The sequence below is a fragment of the Castor canadensis genome, chromosome 6, assembly GCF_047511655.1.
Source record: "Castor canadensis chromosome 6, mCasCan1.hap1v2, whole genome shotgun sequence".
In the NCBI taxonomy this organism is placed as follows: domain Eukaryota; kingdom Metazoa; phylum Chordata; class Mammalia; order Rodentia; family Castoridae; genus Castor; species Castor canadensis.
This window is the reverse complement of record NC_133391.1, coordinates 41,539,262-41,563,268: the sequence shown is the minus strand read 5'-3', so window position 1 is coordinate 41,563,268 and position 24,007 is coordinate 41,539,262. Positions and strand designations below refer to the sequence as shown.

General features: G+C 37.5%; 2 protein-coding genes across 11 annotated transcripts in view; one reads left to right on the top strand and one right to left on the bottom strand.

Annotated features, from left to right (window-relative positions):
* Positions 1-24,007, bottom strand: part of Erc1 (ELKS/RAB6-interacting/CAST family member 1) — a 442,275-nt gene that overhangs the window by 398,394 nt on the left and 19,874 nt on the right. For all 10 annotated transcript variants that reach the window (XM_074076350.1, XM_074076353.1, XM_074076356.1 and 7 more), the window contains exon 2: positions 13,524-14,347. In XM_074076350.1, the coding sequence (XP_073932451.1) occupies positions 13,524-14,192 (669 nt within the window). In that variant the 5' untranslated portion in view covers positions 14,193-14,347. The remainder of the gene's footprint in view (positions 1-13,523; positions 14,348-24,007) is intronic.
* LOC109683365 (small ribosomal subunit protein eS24-like) lies at positions 15,872-22,081 on the top strand. Its single transcript, XM_074077848.1, has 2 exons — positions 15,872-15,882; positions 21,642-22,081. The coding sequence occupies exons 1-2, from the start codon at positions 15,872-15,874 to the stop codon at positions 22,024-22,026; spliced, it is 396 nt and encodes a 131-aa protein (XP_073933949.1). The 3' UTR covers positions 22,027-22,081.

The window sequence follows — 24,007 nt, the reverse complement described above, 5'->3', positions numbered from 1 at the left end:
AGAAACCACAGAAATATAAAAAAATCAGAAAGTGACCAACACTGACAAATTCCCTATGAGAGGGAAAAACCACTGGCAGTTTCATCCACATTGTGTTTCTAAACCACTGAACATTTGCCCAAGGTTTCAAAATGTACCAAGAAAGCAACTTCCCAATACGAAGTGAACCACAAATCAAAAATCAGCCTTCACCACCATCTCAATTCCCCCCACCCTGCACTCACCCTAACCCATCCTTCAAGTCCTTCTTTGGAATTTCACCTTTAATAAGGTAAAATCACCCAACAATTAACTGAATATTAGTTCCTATTATTTTTAAATATCAAAATACAGTGAGGTGTAATACAGAAAGAGTGAAGCTGGTAGATCTCTAGTTATTTATATCAGCAATTTACATAATTATGAGAATGTAGGAAAGCTGCTTTCAAACACATTTTTTGTGAAATTCAAATTGGTTACACTAATTCTAGTTTATTCACTTACTTGTAAATATTCTTTCATTCAGCAGTTTTTCACACACACACACACACACACACACACACACACACACCAAGACTTCTCTAAAAAGAAAATAGATTTCCTCTTGAATAGATCCATCTAAATACCCAACCAACGGTAATCTAATTCTACCTTCTGACTTTGGCACACAAACCTCTACCTATTCTACAAGAAATAAATAAATAAAATTTAAAAAAATCACCACTTAAAATGTGTTAATTAAAATGTTTATGTTTTTATTTTTAGATTAAACCAATAACATGGAAATTATATATACCTATACTCTAAAAACAATATAATAAATTATAAGGATGGTGAAGAATAAGGTTATCCTCCACCACGTTAATAGTTTAACTTATTATTACAATGATACCAAAAATGAGGCCCTCAATGGTTCAGAAACGACAGATTATTTGCTCAAAAGTTCAGTAATTAGGACAGCAATAAGGAAGACATCTCCATCAACTAGTCTCTGGGAAAAAGCCAGGGTCAAATAAAAAATATATCAGGTGTTCATAAATCATGAAGTAAATAATTTCAGTTCAAGTACTCAATGATAACATTGTGGGCAAGTACAAAATAAAGGCACTTCCCTCTTTTCTAAAACAATTAAAGGGAAAGAATATGTTCAGTGTCCTGAGTCTGTGCAACACTAACTGTGCAGGGACACTGCACTGGAACGCTACCTCTGCCCCTTACCAGCTGTATGACCCTAAGCAAATCACCCAAAGCCTCAATTTCCTCTTTAATAAAACAAGCACAGTAGTACCTACCCCATACAGTTGTCAGGATGATTAACAACATAAGAAGAGCACAGAACTACACTGTCTCTTAGCAAACACTGCGTAAGTGTACTTATCCTGTTGTCTAACCAGGTATCAACAAGCTTTCTCTGCAAAGGACCTGACAGTAAATGGTTCAACTTTAGCAGATCATACACACTATCACAACTAAACTCTAGCAGGGTAGTAGGAACCCATGAATAAGCATGGCTTTGTTCCAATAAAACTTTATTTATGGGCACTGAAATTTTCATTCATTGTTTATATCACAATATATTACATTTCTCAATCAAGTAAATGTAAAAAACACTCTTAGTTTGCAGATGTACAGATTCTATGGGAAGAATTTGACCCACAGGCTATAATAAAATAAACTTTTTTTTAAGATAAACTCTTATTGTAAACAAATGTCTCTCAAAGATGATCCATGACTAAGTTTCTACCAATCCATAAATAAAATTGGCACTGTAAAGTTACAAGCTATTTTCTTGGAAAGAACTATCCTTTATTCTGAGGTTGTGCAATTTTAATTCCTCTGGTGTTATAATGTCTCTTCTCAAACAAATCTATTTTTTAATTATTTTGATTTGACAATCCCCATGCCAGTCCTCTTCCTAGCCCTTTGCTTCCTTTCTTTTTAATTTTATTGTTGTGTAAAATCAAGTCTGTAAATCATTCGTGATTTTCATGTGCTATTGACCCCTGCTGATATAGACTGGTTATTTAAACTAATTGAATTACATTTCACCATCATCTCAACTGATCCCCTATCCTCTCTCTTCTGCCCTTCTCTCAATTTTAACCCCTTCCCAGAAGCCCTGGGATTCTGTGATACTCCTATTCTTGGATTTCCTTCTCCAACTAAAACATAGAGGAATTTTAATATAGTCATTTACATTTAATAAGTACTGGAAAAACATTAGTTCTGTAATCAATATTTTAAAAAGTGTCTACATTTCACTCAATCATCCTTAGTTGAGAACACTACAATGACATTTTAGTTGGCTTTGTAACTAAATATCTGTCACTCGCTAGATAAGAGACCTGAACAAGTGTCTCTCTTAACTTCTTAATTTGAGGACAAGATAGATCACTTACCTACAGGACTGCTGTTAGGATCAGAAATAATGTATATGAAAGCATCTAGAATGGTATTCGTAAATGCTCTGTAATAGTCATTACTAGAATCTCTACTAGTTATTGTTAACACTCAGAGATGTATGTGCTAACAGTGTCATTATACATTTTCACTGACAAAACTATTGTTTTGTTTTGTTAGCGGTACTAGGGATTGAACCCAGGGCCTCAACAATGTTAGGCAAGCACGCTACCCTTTTTTTTTTTTGTATTTGTTTTGTGTGCCACCTCGCCTGCCTTTTTGCAAATTTTTACATGGGTACAACAGTAGCTGATACCTAAAAATCAAAGGGAATGTAAGATGTAATGCTACATTTTTAATGTCAGTGGAGTAAATAATAGGAGTAATATGTGTATCATGTAGTTTTACATGACACCCACTTATATATATAAGATTTCAGCTGAGGGAAGAAAGTACAATACAAAAATAATAGTTTAAATTTGCAGAATCAGTAAATAAAAGCACTCTACATTGCCCATTCTCAAGAAATCTCCACTACCTTATGAATGTAAGTCCTCCTCATACAAAGTTAAAATTATTTGCAGAGAGTTTTTGGCCTCTGTAACCAGCCAAAAACCCCTTACCACAGAAAGAAAATAGAGTGGTTTAAAAAATTTTTTCTAGACTGCATTCCTTTTAGGAAAGCACTCAATAATTCACAGATGAGTCATTATGGAAATAAAAATGTTAAATACTGAGTATCACTGTAACTGAGAATCCTGCAAACTAATTATCTACTCAAGAGTTCCTGGTAACTCCTTCAGGAATATTAAGACTGCACTGGTAGTCACTGGTTATCCACATAAAACTTATTTTTCATCGTGACCCACTTTCTAAAAAGACCTATGGGTTCTATGCGCCTGTTTGCCTTCTGGTAGCAAGTAATAAAGTATATTTATACTTCAAAAAATGCTCTAAAATGTATTTGTGTTTATGAAATATTTAACTTGGTGTTCATATTGCATGGCATACTTACATCAAGTAGTCTTGTCCATAATTTCATACATATTACCTCCTTTAATCTCATTTAACTATTGTAACAACAAAAACACTATTATCCCCATTGAAGAACTGATGGAACTTACATGAAGACTCTGCCCTTTTTATGTAAGCTCTGATTTTATGCCAACTATTTGAAAAGAACTTCAATAGTCATGTAGTTCCTGTTCTCAAAAAGGGCAAATTTGATTACATGAATCAATAATATTCCTCTTGGGCACTGCAATCAAAATGAACAGGCTCTTAAAGAATTCTCCTAGGATAATTAACAGAAACAAAATCAGGTAATTTCGTAAGAATCTCTAGAAACCATCTTGCCCAACTCTTTGTGGTTTTACAGATGAGGAAACAGGGGTCCAGAAAGATTAAGCACTGTACCATGGTTACATAGCTTAACCCTGACTGGCAGAGCCAGGATCAAAACAAGAATGTAGGTCTCCTAGGCTGGAGGTATGGCTCAAGTAGTAGAGCACCTGCCTAACAAGAACAACGCCCTAAGTTCAAACCCCAGTACCATCAAAAACCAAAAAAAAGAATGCAGGTCTCCTGAGTCAAAATTAAGAGTTCCATCTTTTGCTAGTGAAACTTATCAGACTCAATGCTGGAAAGTATAAATAAACCCACTGTCACATGTAACTCTCATAAAAAAAAAAAAGGTAATGCTCTATGAAAGAATTTCATAACAAAATAATATGTAGGTTCCTATGTAAATACTGAGGCACTGCTACACCAAAACACACTGAACCTGACAAAGGCTCAACAGGAGACTGCACAAACAACAATGTAATGATACTGCTGCTGAAGTGATTGTCCAAAATAATTACAATGCTAGGTAAATTCCAAACTTACTTAGTTTGTACCATCTTCCACCAACTTACACAGTAATGTATATTAGTCATTCAAAAAATACTCATGAGACAAGCATGGTGGTACACTCCTGTTATCTCAGTGCTCAAGAGACTGAAGCAAGAGGGTTCCAAGTTTGAGGCCAACCTGGACTACATAGTGAAACAGTCTCAGACTAAAAAGAGGGAGGGAGGGAGGGAGAGTAAAGGTAATGTACTTACGTACATTTAAGTAGTCAGGATCTAAGCTTAGATCACCATGAACATATTTTTTTCACCTACACAAATTTCTGGTAAAACATTTAAAAATCACATGGAATGTGGAAGAACTATGGGATGTGTGTAAGACCTACCCTAGGCAGGACAGGATATCTAGGAATCCTAAACCTCTCACCATAAATGCTACAAACACCTTTTGCCCACAGTTAGTCTACTGGCCCATGTTCTCACAGCTTTTCAGCAACTGGGGGCCAGCAGAGTATCTTGTGAAATTAATGCCATCAAACATACTAAGAGAATCCAAAAATTTAAGTAGATCATCTTTTATCTGCTTCATCTCTTGAAAACGCTCTGTATCATATATACTATGTATATCATAATCTTCATATATATATATATATATATATATATGTGTGTATATACACATACATACAGAGTGGAGAAGGCCCTCAAAAAGTACTATTGCTAATAATACGGAAAGGTAAAAGGAATTAATCTATGTTAAGAACTAACTTTCCAACTCTAGAAAAAAAATGAGTATTTTTACAGATGCAGATGGGTGCACAAATAGTTCATAAAAACCAGTCTAATCTTGTCCATAAGGGAAGAACAGAACATTTTCAAGACTGAAAGCACATTTTCTACATTATTTTTCATTTTCAGAAATTCACTCCTAATTCACCATACAAAGACACATGAACTCCAATGAACTTGTTGACTAAAGTAAAAGGCATCTATTAGCAGCAATTTGTTTATTGGCACCACATAAACTTATTAACCCTTTTTAATGAATAGTAACTTTCAGAAATTAACTCAAGTTATGTGCCATCAACAACAAAAAAAAAGGAAAACAATACAGAAGACAAACACAAAACACTAGAACAGCTGGGTGAGAAAATACAAAGCACATACTATCTGATGGCTCTCCACTCTTCTCTACTCCTTATGCCACAAGCAGGGACATGTAGCCTCTGATACTTAGTGAGTTACCACAGTAAATTCTCCAACCTTAACAAGCATATGTAACATCCACATGTTTGTACCTAAAGTCACAGTCATTAATCTTGTGTTTGCAAATCATTATTAAAAATTGTCTTATCTAAATCAACTTTCAAATCCCTCTCCATAGTTAGTTAATCAATGGCAAAAACACTCCCTCCATCTCAATAACCATGGTTTATTGCAGTCTTCATGCTGTCCATCACAGTCTATATTCAAATATTTCTTTGAAAATATCTCAAGGATGTGTACCTTCCTCTCCATGCCCATTACCCAAGTTAATCCAAGTCTTCTACAACAAACTCACTAGCTTTTCCAGTCTTTCTTCCTTCAATGCCCTCTGCTGACAGCAACAAAAGCTGCTCCTAATAGTACTTCTTGGGATGGGGGTGTGGCTGAAGTGGTAGAGTACAAGTCACTGAGTTCAAACTCCAGTACTGCTCAATAGCACTTCTGATGACAATCCATTGTTCCAGAACTCTCTAGACCAACTTACTTTCCTCAAATTCCTCTTCCAGTAAGTTAGATTAAGAAAGAAAAAAAATTAAAGGGTGAATTCAATTATATCTCAATAAAGCTGTCATGAAGGAAAGGAGGCAGGAAAAAGGAAAAAACTCCGTAAGTACCACTTTATTCCACCTCAGGCATCCTGAAAAGCTGAATGAGTCTGAGAACACACACAGCTGTCAGAATGGTATCTAGCCTCCCAGTGACCACTTCTAATGATGGTGAAGCATTATTACGAAACTGACTCATCAAATCGATAAAGCTTTCTTAGAAAATAATTCATCCAGGGAATCAAAATCTAAAACCCTAATATTTGTTCTCTTTTTCTCCAGTGTTGTTCCTCCAAAAAACACCAGGAAAGAAAAGAAAAACCTCCTCCCACATTGCACAGAATGTGCAAATACACAGAATTCAAAAACGGCACAAGTCTCTTCCTTAGTGTTTTTAACCACTGTTTATAAAGTATGGTTTCTAGACAATTCTAATATACTTTTGGGCACACACAGCACCCATAAAACAATGTCAAGTTCCAAACATGGTATGATTTGAAAAGGCAAAATGAAACTACAGCCTTCCTTGATGGAGATTAATATAACTAGGGCTAGGAGTGGAGCTCTCAATGCAAAGTACTTGAATAGAAAGAATAAGGCCCTAGATTGAAGCCCCAGTACCTGTAATTAAAAAAAAAAAAGAACTACTCTAACTAAAAATTGGTAAATTAATTTCCTTGTTTCTTTTGCACAAGAGAATAAAAAATGGGTCTCCTAAATCAAAGTTAAGTTGATGTTTGCAAATTTATGGTAAATCGGCAAATCTCCAAAAACAATTCTGTTTCACTGAAAGGAAATTATAAGTAGGACTAGGGAGCTCAGTGGTAGAGCCCAGCACTGAAGAGGCTTAAGCAGAAGGCTCAAGATTTCAGGGTCATTCTATACTAGGTAGTGAGATTCCATTCCAGAAAACAAAAAAAAAAAATTTTTTTAAATAAAATTTAAAGTGCTACATGCCTATAATCCCAGCACTTGGGGAGGCAGAGACAGGAGGATCCCAAATTCAAGGCCAGCCTGGGTTATACAGAGACTTCCAGACCAGCTTGAACAACATAGTAAGACCCTGTCTCAAACCCAAAAACCAGTGGTTCATACCTATAATTCTAGCTTTTCAGGAGGTGGAGAATGGAAGGACAAAGGTTTAAGGCCAGCCCAGACAAAAAGTTAGCAAAACCCCATCTCAACAAATAAGCCAGTCATGGTGGGTATGTGGTATGTGTCTGTCATCCCAGCGATGTGGGAGGCCTTAAATAAGAAGATCACAGTCTGAGGCCAGACCCAGACAAAAACACAAGACCCTATGTGAAAAATAACTAAAGCAAAAACGAGGCTGAGGACATGGTTCAAGTAATTAAAAAAATTTAAAAAAAAATTTGCACAGATACATATCTAACACAGATGATTTGTGAGGAAATAAGGATAAAATTTTCTAGAGAATGGCAGTCTCAATTTTTCCTGTCTTTTTTGGGGTTTTTTTTGATAGTACTGAGGTTTAAATTCAGGTCTTAGTGCTTGCTAAGCAGGTGCTCTGCCACTTAGGCCATACTCTTAGCCCTTTTAGTTATGTTTCAGGTAGAGACTCACATTTTTCCCTAGGCTGGATAGACTGGACTGGACTGTGATTCTCCTACTTAAGCCTCCTGAACATCTGGGAAGACAGGCATACACCACCACCCCAACTGTTTTGTTGAGATAGAGATTTCACTAACATTTTTCTTTGCCCAGGCTGGCCTCAAACCACAATCCTCCCAATCTTCACCTCCCAAGTAGTTGAGATGCAGGTGCCCCCCTCTGTGTAAGTATTTTATTCACTGAATTATTTTTCATACATATTTTTCCACTACATTCCAGGTAAACAAATTTAAAAACTCTACAAGAAGCAAATTCCCCAGGCCCATTTATATACCTTCATATATGACAAGATCATAAGCCATATATGCACAAATTTTACTTCTCAAAATGATTGATTCCCCATTTGATTTCATTTTCTCTGGGTCCTCTGAATAATGCTTTTAACACATTCAAGTTCTGAAGCAACAGAATAGCTTAAATCTATCTGGAAAATAAACTAGAATACCAATTTAGCCATAGTACTTTTTAATGACCAATCATAATTAATCATTAATTATTGATCATTATTAATTATTAATTTTAATCATTAATTAAACATTAATTATTATTGATCATAATTAATGTTAAAACAGAATTATCAAAAAATTAAATATGCCAAGATACAGATCACAAACTTTAAGATCATATTTTAAATGACAGTGAAATAATTAGCAAGCTCATGAAAAAGCTGACATAACACAAAGAATGACTTTTACCAAGTGACAAATCCAAGAACAACCTAAAATTATATAAATGTAATTGTCAGCAGTCTCCAAATAGTAAGAACAAATGACAAAATAAAGATTTATACAGGGTAAGCTCATGTTTTTGAATTTATGAACTTGAAATTCTCTTGATCCCTAAATAGCACTTGCCTAGCATGTACAAGCCCCCGAGTCTGATCCCTAGCACCACAAAAAAAAAAAAAGAGAAAAAAAAAAACCTCCAATATACTCTGGAATAAGCATTCACCTAAATTCAACATACACAACTGCTGCAAAGCATAATCAGGAAAGAAGTACAACAATCGCAGGTTGGCTGCTATTTAGAATAAAACAAAAAACATAACTTATCCAAAGTTCTGCAATTCTACCAAGCTAACAACTAGATTTTTATTCTCTAACAAACATACACTAAAAGCCTTCCTTATTCTTAATTTTTAAAAAAGGAAAAGCCTTCTGTATTTATAATAGAGGAGAGAGAGAGAGAGAGAAACAGGGAGAAACAGAGAGAAGTATATACAGATACATCCAATCACCAGTTCTTTGAAAGTTCAGTAACAAAAGGAATGTGAGACATAAAAACAGATGGGTATTTCTATTTTAGAAACAATCTTCTATAAGCATTCCATTTAAAAAATGCGTATCAGGCAATCCTAAGCATGAGTATTTTCACATTTTGACAGGATTCTAGACTGAGATCTCTGTAGTCCAATCAGATCAAACATTTAGAATGGACCCAAATCCCAGTGTCAAACTGAAATAGAGAAGTTTATTTAATTACTGTAACTCCTATTAAACCAATCTTCTTCATAAAGTGGAAGATGTCTGACCTCTGAAAGCTATGGAGGACATAATGAATGCAGAGTTTAATTAGAGCTCACTGCTGGCTGACTATAATCTATTAATTAGTATTCTCAGTCTCTGTATCTCATTGCAGTGTTTCACTTTACTTTAAAATTGCATCCTTTGTTTTTTGGACCAAAGTTATACAATTTTAGGATTGTGTGGTAATTATAGTGGGTGCAGAAAGAATATATTCCTGCCAGCATTGGTGTTTAATTAGGGCAAGGGGCGGAATCTAGATACAGCAGTATTCACCCTTCTTCAGCACATATGGTTTTTTTGGCAAGAAAATCCCATAGACTGTTTCTCTTCTACTGAAGTGAAAAGTACCCACAATTGTCTTTTCAAATATTTTGTATTTGAATGTAACTTAATAATTGGAAGGATATTGCATTTGTTTTTTTCCACATAGTTTCTAAACTACACACATAAACAAATGCCTCACTTATTTCAAAATAAAAAAAAGTATGCTAATAACTTTTTGCTCAATAAAATGGATATTCCCAAATCACCTGATTAAAAAAATAAATTTAAAAAACATCTTATGTTTTCAGCATAATTAGCTGAAAACAGGTATACTGGTGGCTAGCTAATTCAATAATATACCCAGCAACCCCAAATCCACTTTAAATTTTATATATTTTTATACACACACACACACACACGGAGTCAACATATTCTTAAAAGGTATTGCCTTAGCTGAACATGGTAGGATACACCTGTAATCCCAGCAATTTGTTTTTGGTGGGACTGGGGTTTGAACTCAGGGCTTTATACTCTACTGCTTGAACCACGGTACCAGTCCATCTTGCTCTGGTTATTTTGGAGATAGGGTGTCACAAACTATTTGCTTGGGCTAGCCTTGAACCTTAGATCCTCTCAATCTCAGCTTCCCAAGTAGCTACGATTGCAGACGTGCACCACCAATGCCCAGCTAATTCCAGCACCCTTAAGTACAGGCAGAAGGATCAAGAACTGGAGGCCAGCAAGACCCCAGTGGCTCACACATGTCATCCTGGCCACTCAGGAGGCAGAGATCAAGAAGATCATGGTTAGAAGCCAGCCCAGGCAAATAGTTCTCAACACCCTACCTTGAAAATATCCAACACATGCACAAAAAAATGGCTGGAAGAGTGTCTCAAGTGGTAAAATGCCCGCCAAGCAAGCGTGAAGCCCTGAGTTCAAACCCCAGTACCATAAAAAAAAAAAAAAAAAAAAATGAAGGCCAGCATGGGAAGGAAAAGAGGGAGGGAGGGAGGATGGAAGGGAGGTACAGCCATTAAAAGGAAGTGTTTACTCGTGCACAATTTTTCCACGATATTTCTAATAATAAGTTGTCTTAGTCACTTTACAGTTCAGTGGAATTGTGATTTTTACTAACAACACATTTGAGATTGAATAATCACATACAATGCAGTATGATGCTTACAAAGGGAATCCCTGCTGTGCATGACAGCAATGCTATATTCCCAGCCCCTATCTGAAGTCCAAAATTGAGGAGGTTGCAGCAGGAATATTAAAAGTTCAAGGCCAGCTGGCAGAGTGGCCCAAGCAGTAAAAGTGCCTGCCTTAGCAAGCATGACCCCCTGAGTTCAAATCCCAATGCCACCAAAAAAAGAAAAGAAAAAAGAAGAAAAAGAGTTAAAAGCCAGCCTGTGCTACATGGTGAGACTCTGTCTAAATAAACAAAGAAATAAAAATAAAGGACTTTATATTTGGTCATTGATATACCACCAGTACATACTCCAAAATTACATAATGTCCACCCCCCCCACCCCCCAAAAAAAAGAACAGGAACTAATACTCTAAGACACATACATGGTTTCCAGGACCTACACTATCTTCACATTTCATCACAAGACTAAAGAACACAAACTCATGTTTTCCTTTTCTGAGATTTTTAATTCAACACCAAACTATAAAAACTGACAATGTACTACATTTTTAAGAAAACTATTTCGGGGCTGGCGGAGTGGCTCAAGGAGTAGAATTCATGCCTAGCAAGCATGAGGCCCTGAGTTCAAATCCCAGTAACTGCAAAACAATAATATTTTTGGTGTTATGCTTCACTTTCTGATAACTAAATGTCAATTAAAAGTATTTCCCCATACTACTGTCATGTATCATTTCAACATTTACCTGTGTATCAATGATTCATACGATTGGGCTATATCAAAATCATGTAGAGGGCTCTTTTGAACTAAACATATTTAAGATTTTAAACACGCAGTTGTTCTTGGCATATCGTATCTATTGAGGACCACTGTCACACTCAATGATCATAATGAACAAAAGTTACGTCACATACGTAAGGTATAACAAGGCAGAAAATAGGACAAGAAGCACTAAGCAATGGGTCCTAGAGTTTTTTCCCTTCTTTCATGATTGAGCTCAAGGACCGGGAATGTAGCTAGAGCATTTGCCCTGCATTCACAAGGCCCTGGGTTCAACCCCAGCACTGCAAAACTGAAAATATGAGCTCAAAACTGACAATATAAAACCATCACAATTCTTTATGCCAGATGGGCAGTAGACAAGTTTAAGGCAAGATGAATGTACTAAATTCTAAAGATCCCAAAACTGGTTTATCATTAGAACTACCAGAGAAGTTTATTTAAAAATGTAAGTTCTATACCCCAGCTCTTGAGATTTTTACTTAGTTGGTATTAAGCAAGGCCTGGGAATCTATTTTTTAAACAAATATACCCATTGATACTGATGTATCTGAGTCACCACTTAGGTAGCCTGATGTAATGGCTTAGGATCTATCATTGAGGTTTATTTCAGTTTTAATTTTTCACATTGAGAGTCTGAAGGTGTGGCTCGAATGGTAAAGTGCCTGCTCTGCAAGCATGAAACCCTGAGTTCAAACTGCAGTCCCACCAAAGGGGGGGTGGAAGCCACCCTATTTTTTCACATTGAGTTCTTAATGACTCAAACTCAGAGAACTTCCTAAGAGGGTATTTTTTTTTTGGGGTGGAGAGCCTTTATATAACCCCTGGCTGGCCAGGAATTCACTATGAAGCCCACACTGGCCTTGAACTCATTATCCTCCTGTCTCACCCTCCCCAGTGATGGGACTGCAGGTGTGTACCATCACACCCAGCTTTAGCTTCTTAAAATAATATATCTATTATATATTGAAATTATCTAAATATGTAATTTAAATTCATATATAAATATATAACCCATTATGTATTCAAATTAGCTAATTTTAAGTAAATATCTGAGCCAGGTGGTAACTACACTTGTAATCCTACTATTTGGAAGGTAGAGATCAGCTGGAGAATGGTTCAAGGCCATCCCAAGCAACAAAAGTGAGACTCCATCTCAGCCATAAAAAGTTGAGCATGGTGGCATATGCCTGTCTTCTCAGTGGGAATCACAAAAGGAGGACCCTGGTCCAGGTCGGCCCAGGCATAAACACAAGAAGGGTCTTGTGTAGTCGAAAATACTTAAAAGCAAAAAGGGCTGGGGTCATGGCTCAAGTAGTAGAGCACTTGCTTAGGGCACAAGGCCTTGAGTTCAAGTCCCCCAAAAAAAATTAAATAAGAAAAAACAATGTAGCTAGTAACATTGATTTACCGTGTGATATACTTTTTTTATTCTTTTTCTTGATGGTACTGGGATTTTTTAACTTTTTAGGCAGGCACTCTACCACTTGAGCCATCCCACCAGGCCTGTTTTGTGTTGGGTTTTTTCAAGACAGGGTCTTAAGAACTATTTCCCCAGGCTGGTTTCAAATCATGATCATCCTGATCTCTGCCTCCTGAGCAGCTAGAATTATAGACATAAGCCACTGCCACCCGGCTATTATGAAACATCTTAATGGTATACCTTACCTTAAGTTACATACTCTAAATAATTTTGATAATAAATGTGATAATCTGTGCTAAAATCATATTCTCACAAGAACTGAAAGTATAGTGAGTGAAAGTGGAGTGGCTCAAATGACAGAGCACCTGCCTAGAAAGAGTGAGGCCCTGAGTTCAAACCCTAGTGCCACAAAAAAAAAAAAATTGAAAAAAAAAAAAAAATATATATATATATATATACTATAAGAAAATATAAGACGAGAAAGAGAAACCAGGGAAAAGAAACAAGTACATACGAGGGCAAACACTAGAAAAAAGTACTAATAATAAGGCAAAGGACCAAGTCTGTAAAAGGCTGAGAGACAAGATTAAAATAAATAAGACAAAGAAAACTAAATGAACTAAGCTGGGAAAAGTCTAAGAAAAGGAATGGCTTGCTTTATATATATACACGTGAATTCAGCCAGTAACAGCAGATGTGCATAGAGAACTGACCTGGTTTTCCTCCTGCACAACTCTGTACTGCTCCTTCCAAATGGTGATTTTGGAAGCTTCGTCCTTCCTCAGGGCCCTCTCCTTCTTCAGCTCTGGGCTCCAGAAGGTCTTGATGCTGTTCATTGAAGAACTCAGTTTGCTCTCCTTTACTTCCACATCTTTCCGTAAGAGATCGTTTTCCCTTAGCACTTCCTTCAGCTGTGTCTGCAGATCCATGATGGTGTTATCTCTGGCCTGACGAAGAGAGTGAGGTACAGTGGATGCCATACTAACAGGAGGGAGGTGATGTTCTCCAAATGCTATGGTGTCACTAGCAACCCCACTGCTGGCTATATTGGGGCTACTGCCCATAGCAGTCATCCTAACACCATAAGGCAGGCGTCCCCCAGATCGGCCAAGTGTCATGGTGCTTTTAGGTGTTTCTGAACCCACATTTTCATGGTCACTTAGGTACATAGGGCCAGATGTAGCATAAGCAGCATTTAAGGACTGTATATTCTCCATTGAAAGGGTTTTCCCACTGCCACCTCCAACACTGCTTCCAGAACTCCCTCCTGTACTATTGGTTCGACGATGGCCTAAGCGAGGAGAACGTGGAAGTCGAGGTGAACGCCCAGGGCTCTGGCTGCTTGGCTCCACCTTCCCAACTGATCGAGCACTTCCATACATGGTTGCAAGCTGAACTTCGATGTCAGGAAATGTGTAAAGCAGAAAACAAAATACGGAACTCCGTGAGGTTTCTCTATGGCTATAGGTCAGCTTAAGACTATCAGAAATACCAAGTCACCAGCTGTCCAATCTTGAAGAAATATCTTACACCATACCTGTAATAAAAGGATCACACATTAAATTATTCAATAATAAGCATTTCCCTTCTTAGAAACTTTCCATTACCCCCACTGGAGAAAAATCTCCCTTCCATCATCTGTTTACTCATAGACTTAAAATGTGATTATGGCACAATGCATTTCACAGTAAATACCATTATAAAAATATCTTATGTCTTAAAATGGAACACCAAAAATACACCATGCAACTGGAAAAGAAAAAAAGGTATAGAAACTAAGAAGAGATAACTTAATATTTGAACATATTATTTTTTCTTTTCTTTTTTTTAATTATTGTTATTGTACTGGCCCCAAGCCAAACCCACAGCCCTTTTGTTTTTAGTTTGTTTTTGAGGTAAGATCTCACTAACTTTCCCCTGCTGGCCTAGAACTCATGATCCTCTGGTTTCTGCCTCCCAAGTAGCTGGTATCACAGGCATGTGATATCATGATATCATGATATCACATGATATCACCACACCTGGCCTTAAGATATAAATTTTCAAAATACTAAGAGAAAATCAGGAGAATAATTTCTCTTAAGAACCAGAAAGGAAAAACACCTCTATACTTAATGTTAAGATGGTAAAATACACCTAAAACTATCATAAATGAAGATAAACCAAAAACTAGATGGAAAATATACTCACCATATACATAAAGATCTATAAATGGAATATACACAGAATTCCTACATGAGAAATACCCAATTTGAAAGAGCAAACATTAGAGGGAAGGAAACATTAAAAAGAAGGTTGGGAGGAAAAGGTCTTAGTACGCTTTAGCTTCACTTGTAAAGCTTTTTAATTCTACCTACCACAAAGCTTAAACCTTTTTAAAAAAGAAATATGTTCCTAATATACAAGTATAAAATTTTAAAAAACTTAAAAACCTATTACTTTCCACACCTCTCTCACAAATAAATCAACATACCAATGGTCCCCAACTTACAATGGGTCCCTCTTTTTTTTTTTTTAATTTTTTTCCTTCATACTTTTCTTGTTTTTTAGAGAGGGGGTCCTGTTATGTGCCCAGGCTGGCCTCAAAACTCCTGAGCTCAAGCAATCCTTCTGCCTCCCACACCTCCTGAGCAGCTAGGGGGCACAGGTACACACCACCGCACACAATTAGTAGTTTTTTCACCTTTACAATGGTATAAGTACTGTATGCGTTCAGTAGAAACCATACTTTGAATTCTGCTCTTTGCCCAAACTAGCTATATGTGATAAGACTCTCTCAAAACTCTGGGCAGTGGCAGTGCAACACAGCTCCCAATTAGCCCCAACTGTGAGAGAAAACCACCAAAAGTCTGCAGTACACCGTGCACAAACTAGGTTACATGCATTCAACACATTTCAACTGACAATGTTTTCAGCTTACAATGGCTTTACCCAGGCACAATCCCATCATAAGTTGAGAGCACTTGCAGATCTAAACTAGCTCTCTGACTTCCTAACATCACTCTTCCAAAGAACTGGCTTAATCATAGAATGTATGCTTACATGGGTTTCTTCCTTGAAAATGGTATCCAAGTAAGTAATATGGTCAAAAATAAAAGTTTAAAGTGACTATATACACTGGTCAAAGTCATGTTAAAATCTTTCAAAAGTGTGAACACACTAACAGTCTCATCTCTACACTAGAGAGCCAATAAAGACAGCCCTAGAGTAACAATGCACACACCAGGATCTACGTCTGAACTGTAAAAAAAGACTCCAACTCCCCCTCCATCTCAGAACGAGCAATGTTCTGCTAATGCTGTTAGAAAATTTTTTTCCAAGACTAACCTCATCATGAAGTAAAATTTCTTTTCTTGATTATTCTGGGTTCTAAAATACAAAATAAGGGCCGGAGGAGTGGCTCAAGCAGTAGAGCACCTGCCTAGCAAGCTGGAGGCCCTGAATTCAAACCCCAGGCAAAGCCTGTGCTTCTGCTTAGTAGCTGTGTGGCTTTGAGAGAGTAACTTAACCTCTCTGTGGTAAAGATTCTGGCTGGCGGAGTGGCTCAAGTGGTAGAGCACCTTTCCTAGCAAGCGTGAGGCCCTGCAAAATAAATACATACATACATATATGCAAAATAATCTACATATTATTACTGGATATAAATTCCATTTTAATCAAAGAGACACACAATGTTTTGTTCTATTTTAAGTAATCTGAATATTGCTTAAAATAAATGAGCTATTCGTTAGCTGGAATCCTTATAATGAAAACAAAAGCTAACATTTATTGAGTGTTTACCATTTAGAGTATATCTTAGGTTTTCCCAGGTGTAAATCTCAAATAATCAATCATACTTATTTTCCTACTGAGAGAAAGTCTTTTTTAAAAGATGGGAGGCAAAAGAACAAAACAAAATAACAAAATAAGAAGTAATACAGACATGGGCCACATGACATTTCATTCAATGCCAGACTCCACATTCAAGGCTGGTACCATAAGATTCTATCACTTGGCCGTGCCACAGTCGTCTTAGTTTATGTGAGTACACTCTGATGTTTGCACAACAAAATGGATAACAATTTGTTTCTCAGAATGTATCACCAACATTAAGCAACATATGACTAAATCTCAGCAATCATGCCATCAAAACTTTTCGGTTCTTCTTTTGTGGCACTAGGGACCAAAACCAGGGCCTCACTCAAGCCAGACAAGCACTATCCTGCTGAGCAGTCCCATGCCAACAGAACTTAAGGTTGCCAAAAATCAAGAAAAAAATTAATTACTGGGAGGCAGAGGCAAGTTCAAGGCCAGCCTAGGCAACATAGTGAGATGCTGCCTCAAAAAAAAGAAAAGAAAAATTCCCAACTATGCAAAACTCTATGCTCATGTAGTAAAAGAAGTAAATCCCACTAAATAAGGTAAGATCCAATAACCAAAGTTCGCAGAAGTATTCAACATTAGTAGAAGCACTCTTAATATTCAAGTCCCTTTCAGACCAAAATGGCATATATAGGGAGTCTTTGTTGTTACCAGAACTATATTCACATATAGCAGAAGGAAAAGAAACGCACTCACTCTGTTTGAAGCCCTCACTTAACTTTTCAATCTCATGACCGTTTTCTCATGACCGAAAAAGTGTTTTTAAAAACTAATTTCTTTAAACATAAATTACAACACAAAAGTCTGAAAAAATAATTTCTCACATTCCAAGATCCCTTGCCCTTGGTTAATCCAAAGATACCACTTTCCAGATTCTATACCTGGAGATCATAATGCAGCTATTTGGCTTGATTTCCAACCTCAGATGATTCCAGAACGTTCCTCTCAACTCCCACAAGTGCCTTAGTTAGCTTTCTAGCCAATATCCTTTGTCATTATTCCAGACCTTTGCCTTCTGCCTATTACTTTTTCAGTGAATGACTGCATGTTATGGGCTGAATTGTATCCACCTCCAAAATTCACACCTCAGAATGTGACTGCATTTGTACATAGGTCTTTAAAGCGGATTTTTAGGTTAAGTGAATTCACTGGAATGGGCTCTAATCCAATATAATTGGTTCTTTATAAGAAGAGGATTGATGTCCTTATAAGAAGAGCTTGCCATGATGGTGTACATCTGTAATCCTAGCTACTCAGAAAGCAGAAGCAGGAGAACTGTCAAATCCAAGGGTAGCACCTGTCTCAAAAACAAAACACAAGGCTGGGGGGACATAGCTCATGTTTTTAATCCCAGCTACTTGGAAGGTAGATATCAAGAGAATCACAGTTCAAGACCAGTGGTTCAAGGCCAGACCAGGCAAAAAGTTACTGAGATCCCACCTTAACTAATAAACTGGGTGTCATGGTGCAGGTCTGTCATCCCAGATATGCAGGAGACAAAAAAAGAGACCCTATTTCTAAAACAAACAAATAAATAAATAGACCGGGGGCATGGCTCAAGTAGTAGGGAATCTGCTTAGAAAGCTAAAGGCCCTGAGTTCAAACCCCAATACTGCCAAAAAAAAAAAAAAACAGAGGGGAGGAAGGGCTGAGGCCAAGTGATAGAGTTGAGGAGAAGGAAATGATTAGGCCAGAAAGGACACAGAAAGAATCATGTGAAATTCAACATAGTACTGGAATTCCTAGCCAGAGCAATTAGGCAAGAAGAAGGAATAAAAGGAATACAAATAGGTAAAGAAACTGTCAAAATATCCCTATTTGCAGACGACATGATCCTATACCTTAAAGACCCAAAAAACTCTACTCAGAAGCTTCTAGACATCATCAATAGCTATAGCAAGGTAGCAGGATATAAAATCAACATAGAAAAATCATTAGCATTTCTATACACTAACAATGAGCAAACGGAAAAAGAATGTATGAAAACAATTCCATTTACAATAGCCTCAAAAAAAATCAAATACCTAGGTGTAAACCTAACAAAAGATGTGACAGACCTCTACAAGGAAAACTATACACTTCTGAAGAAAGAGATTGAGGAAGACTACAGAAAGTGGAGAGATCTCCCATGCTCATGGATTGGTAGAATCAACATAGTAAAAATGTCGATACTCCCAAAAGTAATCTACATGTTTAATGCAATTCCCATCAAAATTCCAATGACATTCATTAAAGAGATTGAAAAATCTACTGTTAAATTTATATGGAAACACATGAGGCCACGAATAGCCAAGGCAATACTCAGTCAAAAGAACAATGCAGGAGGTATCACAATACCTGACTTCAAACTATATTACAAAGCAATAACAATAAAAACAGCATGGTACTGGCACAAAAACAGACATGAAGACCAGTGGAACAGAATAGAGGACCCAGATATGAAGCCACACAACTATAAGCAACTTATCTTTGACAGAGGAGCTAAAAATATATGATGGAGAAATAGCAGCCTCAGAACATCATTCTGAGTGAGGTTAGCCTGGCCCAAAAGACCAAAAATCGTATGTTCTCCCTCATATGTGGACATTAGATCAAGGGCAAACACAACAAGGGGTTTGGACTATGAGCACATGATAAAAGTGAGAGCACACAAGTAAGGGGTGAGGATAGGTAAGACACCTAAAAAACTAGCTAGCATTTGTTGCCCTTAACGCAGAGAAACTAAAGCAGATACCTTAAAGCAACTGAGGCCAATAGGAAAAGGGGAACAGGTACTAGAGAAAAGGTTAGATCAAAAAGAATTAACCTAGAAGGTAACACCCACGCACAGGAAATCAATGTGAGTCGATGCCCTGTATAGCTATCCTTATCTCAACCAGCAAAAACCCTTGTTCCTTCCTATTATTGCTTATACTCTCTCTACAACAAAATTAGAAATAAGGGCAAAATAGTTTCTGCTGGGTATTGAGGGGGGGGGAGAGGGAGGGGGCGGAGTGGGTGGTAAGGGGGGGGTGGGGGCAGGGGGGAGAAATGAACCAAGCCTTGTATGCACATATGAATAATAAAAGAAAAATGAAAAAAAAAAAAAAAAAGAACCATGTGAAGACAACAGACACACCAGAGGAAGTTGGCATCTACAGGCTACCAACAGAGGCTCCAAAAGAAACCAACTCCACGGACAACTGGATCCTGAATTAGAGACTCCAGGGATGTAGGATAATAAATCGCTGTTATTTCAGCCATCCAGTCTTTCTAAAGGCAGCTCTATGAAACTAATACACCTTACCTACTACTTCACAGGGAAATACAGAAATCAAACAGGACCTATCGGTGTCCTCTCACTACACATTAATTTACATCAACACCCAACCTTAACCTGTTTTCCTCCACTCTGATAAGAAGGCTATAGCTAGTCCTTCCACGGATCCTTTAGTTCCCATTCAGTGTACCTTCCTTCCTCAGAGAATCCTTATTTAATGACTGCCTTTTCTCTAATGCCTTTTTAACTTCTGTATATAAAATAGTCTCCCATCTTAAGCACTCTCAACTTCTTGACAATGTCTGTCTTACATTCTTCTCATCACTCTCCTTTTTTCTGTCCTCCTCCTCTGTTCATTTTCCATTAAATGTTTCAGATCTCCATTTCTATTTTACTCTCACACAACAACATTATCTTTGGGTGATCACTTCTCCCTATACTCACCAGGTAAAACTATCATTGGTACAATGAAGACTCCAAATTTACATCTTAAGTCCTAATCTTCCAACAATCAGAACCCTATCTCCCACTGTCTGGACAGTTTCAGTTGTACCCCAAACCATCGCACACACCTAGGTCTCCTCCCTCCATAGCCAAATCTGCTCCTGAAGGATAAAAAAGATCATCATGGGTGGAAGACATCTATTCAAATGCATGATACTAGGTGCTCAAGCCAGAAGTCCAAAAAGAGCCCTTCCTAAATCCTGAATCTCCCTCATATACTATACAATCAAAAAAATATAATTCCTACCTATTTGACTTCTATCTCTTAAATCAATCCTCTCACTCCATTTTTATACCATCATGCCCTATCTGAATTATAATAACTTTCTATCCTGACTTTCTAACCCTGCCTCTGGCCACAGTCCTCTAATCAGTGTATTTAAACTTTCAGTTTTAACCCAAGAGTAGATTACGAAATCAGTTTAGTAGAGTACAACCAAGTCTGGTTTCCATTTTTAATAAAATAAAATAGTCATCCCTCAGTATCCATGGGGGATTGGTTCCAGAAATTCCCAGATGCCAAAATCTGCAGATACTCAAGTCCCTTACATAATATGGCATAGTGTTTGCATATAACCTGTACCCAGTCTCCCATATACTTTAAATCACCTCTGCATTAGATATAATAGCTAACATACTGCAAATGCTATGTGAGTAAATAATTGTTGTACTTTATTGTTTAGAAATAATGACAAAGGGAAAACATCTTCATTACTGATATCATTTCTTTTCCCTCTGTCTCGTTTGTTTGTTTGTTTGTTTTAATTTTTGACAGTACTAGGAGTTTCAACTCAGTCTGTTTACCAGGCAAGCAAGCAGGTGCTCTACCACCTGAATCAAGCCCCCAGCTTTGGTTTTGGTTTTTATGTTTTGTTTTGTTTTTTAGACAGTATCTACCTACATAGCCCAGGCTGGCCTCCATCTCCCAATCCACCTGCCTCAGTCTCCTGAGTGCTGAGATTACAGGCACGCCCACCTATTTCCAAATATTTTTAATTCACAGTTAGATTAAGCCTCAGATGTGGAACCCACAGATACAGTGGACCAAATGTAAACGAGAAGAGAATAGAAAATAAAATATATAGCTCATTTTCAGAGTGAATCATACTAAACATAAGCAATGTCCAAGAACTGGGAAGGAAGGCGACATAACTGGCCAGGGAAAAGCTGGTTGCCTGAGGATCAGCCACCATTGTGAATGACACAGTAACTATGCAGACCAGGAAATTCATGACCAACTACTTCAGACAAAGCAAATTGTCATGGATGTCCTTCACCCTGGGAAGGCAACAGTACCTAAGAAAGAAATTTATGAAAAACTAGCTAAAATGTATAAGACCATACAAAATGTCATCTTTGTTCTTGGATTCAGAACCCACTTTGGTAGTGGAAGGACAACTGGCTTTGCCATGATTTATGATTCCTTAGATCATGCAAAGAAAAGTGAGCCCAAAAACAGTCTTCCAAGACATGGCCTGTATGAGACAAAAGAGACCTCATGGAAACAACGAAAGGAACACAAAAATAGGATGAAGAAAGTTAGCGGGATAGCAAAGGCCAATGCTGGTGCTGGCAAAAAGCTGAAGGAATAAGGATTCTATAATAACTTTATCTGCGGTGATTTGCAGATTTTTCATGAGGATTAATAAATCGTAAAAACTAGGGGAAAAAAAGAATGTGAAGGATCTGGAATTTTATTTTGCCCGACTTACGGGTTCATACATTAACCTATGACTGATTTGTGGATACTGACAAAATCTGAGTCTCCTCGGTGAGACACAAAAGCTTGATGATCAAAGCACAGAGAGCATGAGTATGTTTGCACTGGCCCTGTTACCCCAACCTTCACAAGGTGAGTGGAGGGGCTCAAAGGATGCTGCACATGCCCTGGTTTACCTCACAAGTGAGGAATACCTAATTTAGGAAATCTACCACTTTGTTATATAAAGTAGTAAGCAAAGTGCTCTGTGTCCCAGTGAGAGACATTATCTCATCACTCATCAAGGTATCTCACTGCAAACACAATCCTGAAAAATAGCCTCAGTTAATGCAGGACCTTCACACCTTCATCTTGGTATACTCAGCAAGGTGTGCAAGAAACAAGAGACCAGTCAAAGACTCACTCTATTAACAATTATGTGTGGCAGTTTTAAAGTATGGTAGTAAATGCTTTGATACTTCTCCCTTCAATAGGGAGAACACTGGCCTAGCATGTGCAAGGTACTGGGTTCAATCCCCCGCACTGAAAAAAAAAAGGAGTGGGGGAGTCAGGCAGGTGTGATGACACACACCTGTAATCCCAGCACTCAGGATGGTGAGGCAGGAGGATCACGAGTTTGAGGCCAGTTTGGGCTCAAAGTGAAACCCTGTCTCAGGAAAAAAGAAATAAAAAAAAAAAAAAAAAAAAGAGAGAGAGAGAGAGAGAGCAAAATTTCTTGAATATGGACTGAACTCAGCAACCTGCTTCCAATGATTGCATTACTTTCAAGACTAACTCAAAAAGACACTGCAGCTTCTGTCTTAATCATTGTCTCACCTTACTTGCTCTAGGGAGTCAGCTGCCATGTCATAAGGCTATTCAAACTACCCTCCAAAGAGTTACACAGCCAGGAACTGAAGCCTCTGCCAAAAGCAGTTTGAGAGAGCCAGAAGAGAATCCTCCAACCCCTCCAGCCTTGGAATGACTGCAACCTCATGAGATACTATGAGCTGAAGCTACCAGATACATCTACATAAAATCTGAGATGTTTCTTCATCCAGGTAAGTTATGAGATGATTTTTATACAAGAGATAACTAATACAGTATTGTTTTCTGAAACACTTTGTATAATGGATCACAATTTCAATGTGGTTTTTTTTTTTGTGGGTTCTAAACAATTACCAACACCACTGCCAGAATGATCCTCCAATCTCCAAATGGGTTAGTAACCCCGAGGGGCACCCAAGACTCTTGCAGGTGGTCTTGGACCCTTGCATGAAGGCAAAGTTATTTCCATGCTATCGTATGATATTACTGACCTTTCCATTATCGCTCTCTCACAAATGTATGACATGTAATATTATCCCACAGAAAGCTAATAGAATATGTGCTTGGACGCTGGCATGTTAAAATTTTCTCAGATTTCAAATATGGTAAATAGTAATAGTAATAGCCTTCAAAAAAAAAAAAAAAAACACTACCTGGGCTCTTCCTTCATTCATCCTACAAGTGTAGCCAGGAATAGTGGTATGTGCCTCAAGTCCCAGCTACTTAAGAGGCTGAAGCAAAAGGATTATTTGAGTTCAGGAGTTTGGGGCCAGCCTGAGTGCCACAATGGGACCCAAACTCTAATAATAATAACAACAACAACAACAATGAAGAGGAGGAAGAGGAAGAGAAAGTAGGGAGATGCTGAGGGGAAAAAGGTTAACAACCATTGCTCTAGAACTTTGTAAGTATAATCATACACACCCCTACATACTACATAAAACTACCTTTGGTGGCTTCTCAAAATAAAAATCTAAATTCCCTTGTCATGCATGTAACATTTTTCATGATTTGGCCCTCCTTGTATCTCTAAACCACTCTCCTTC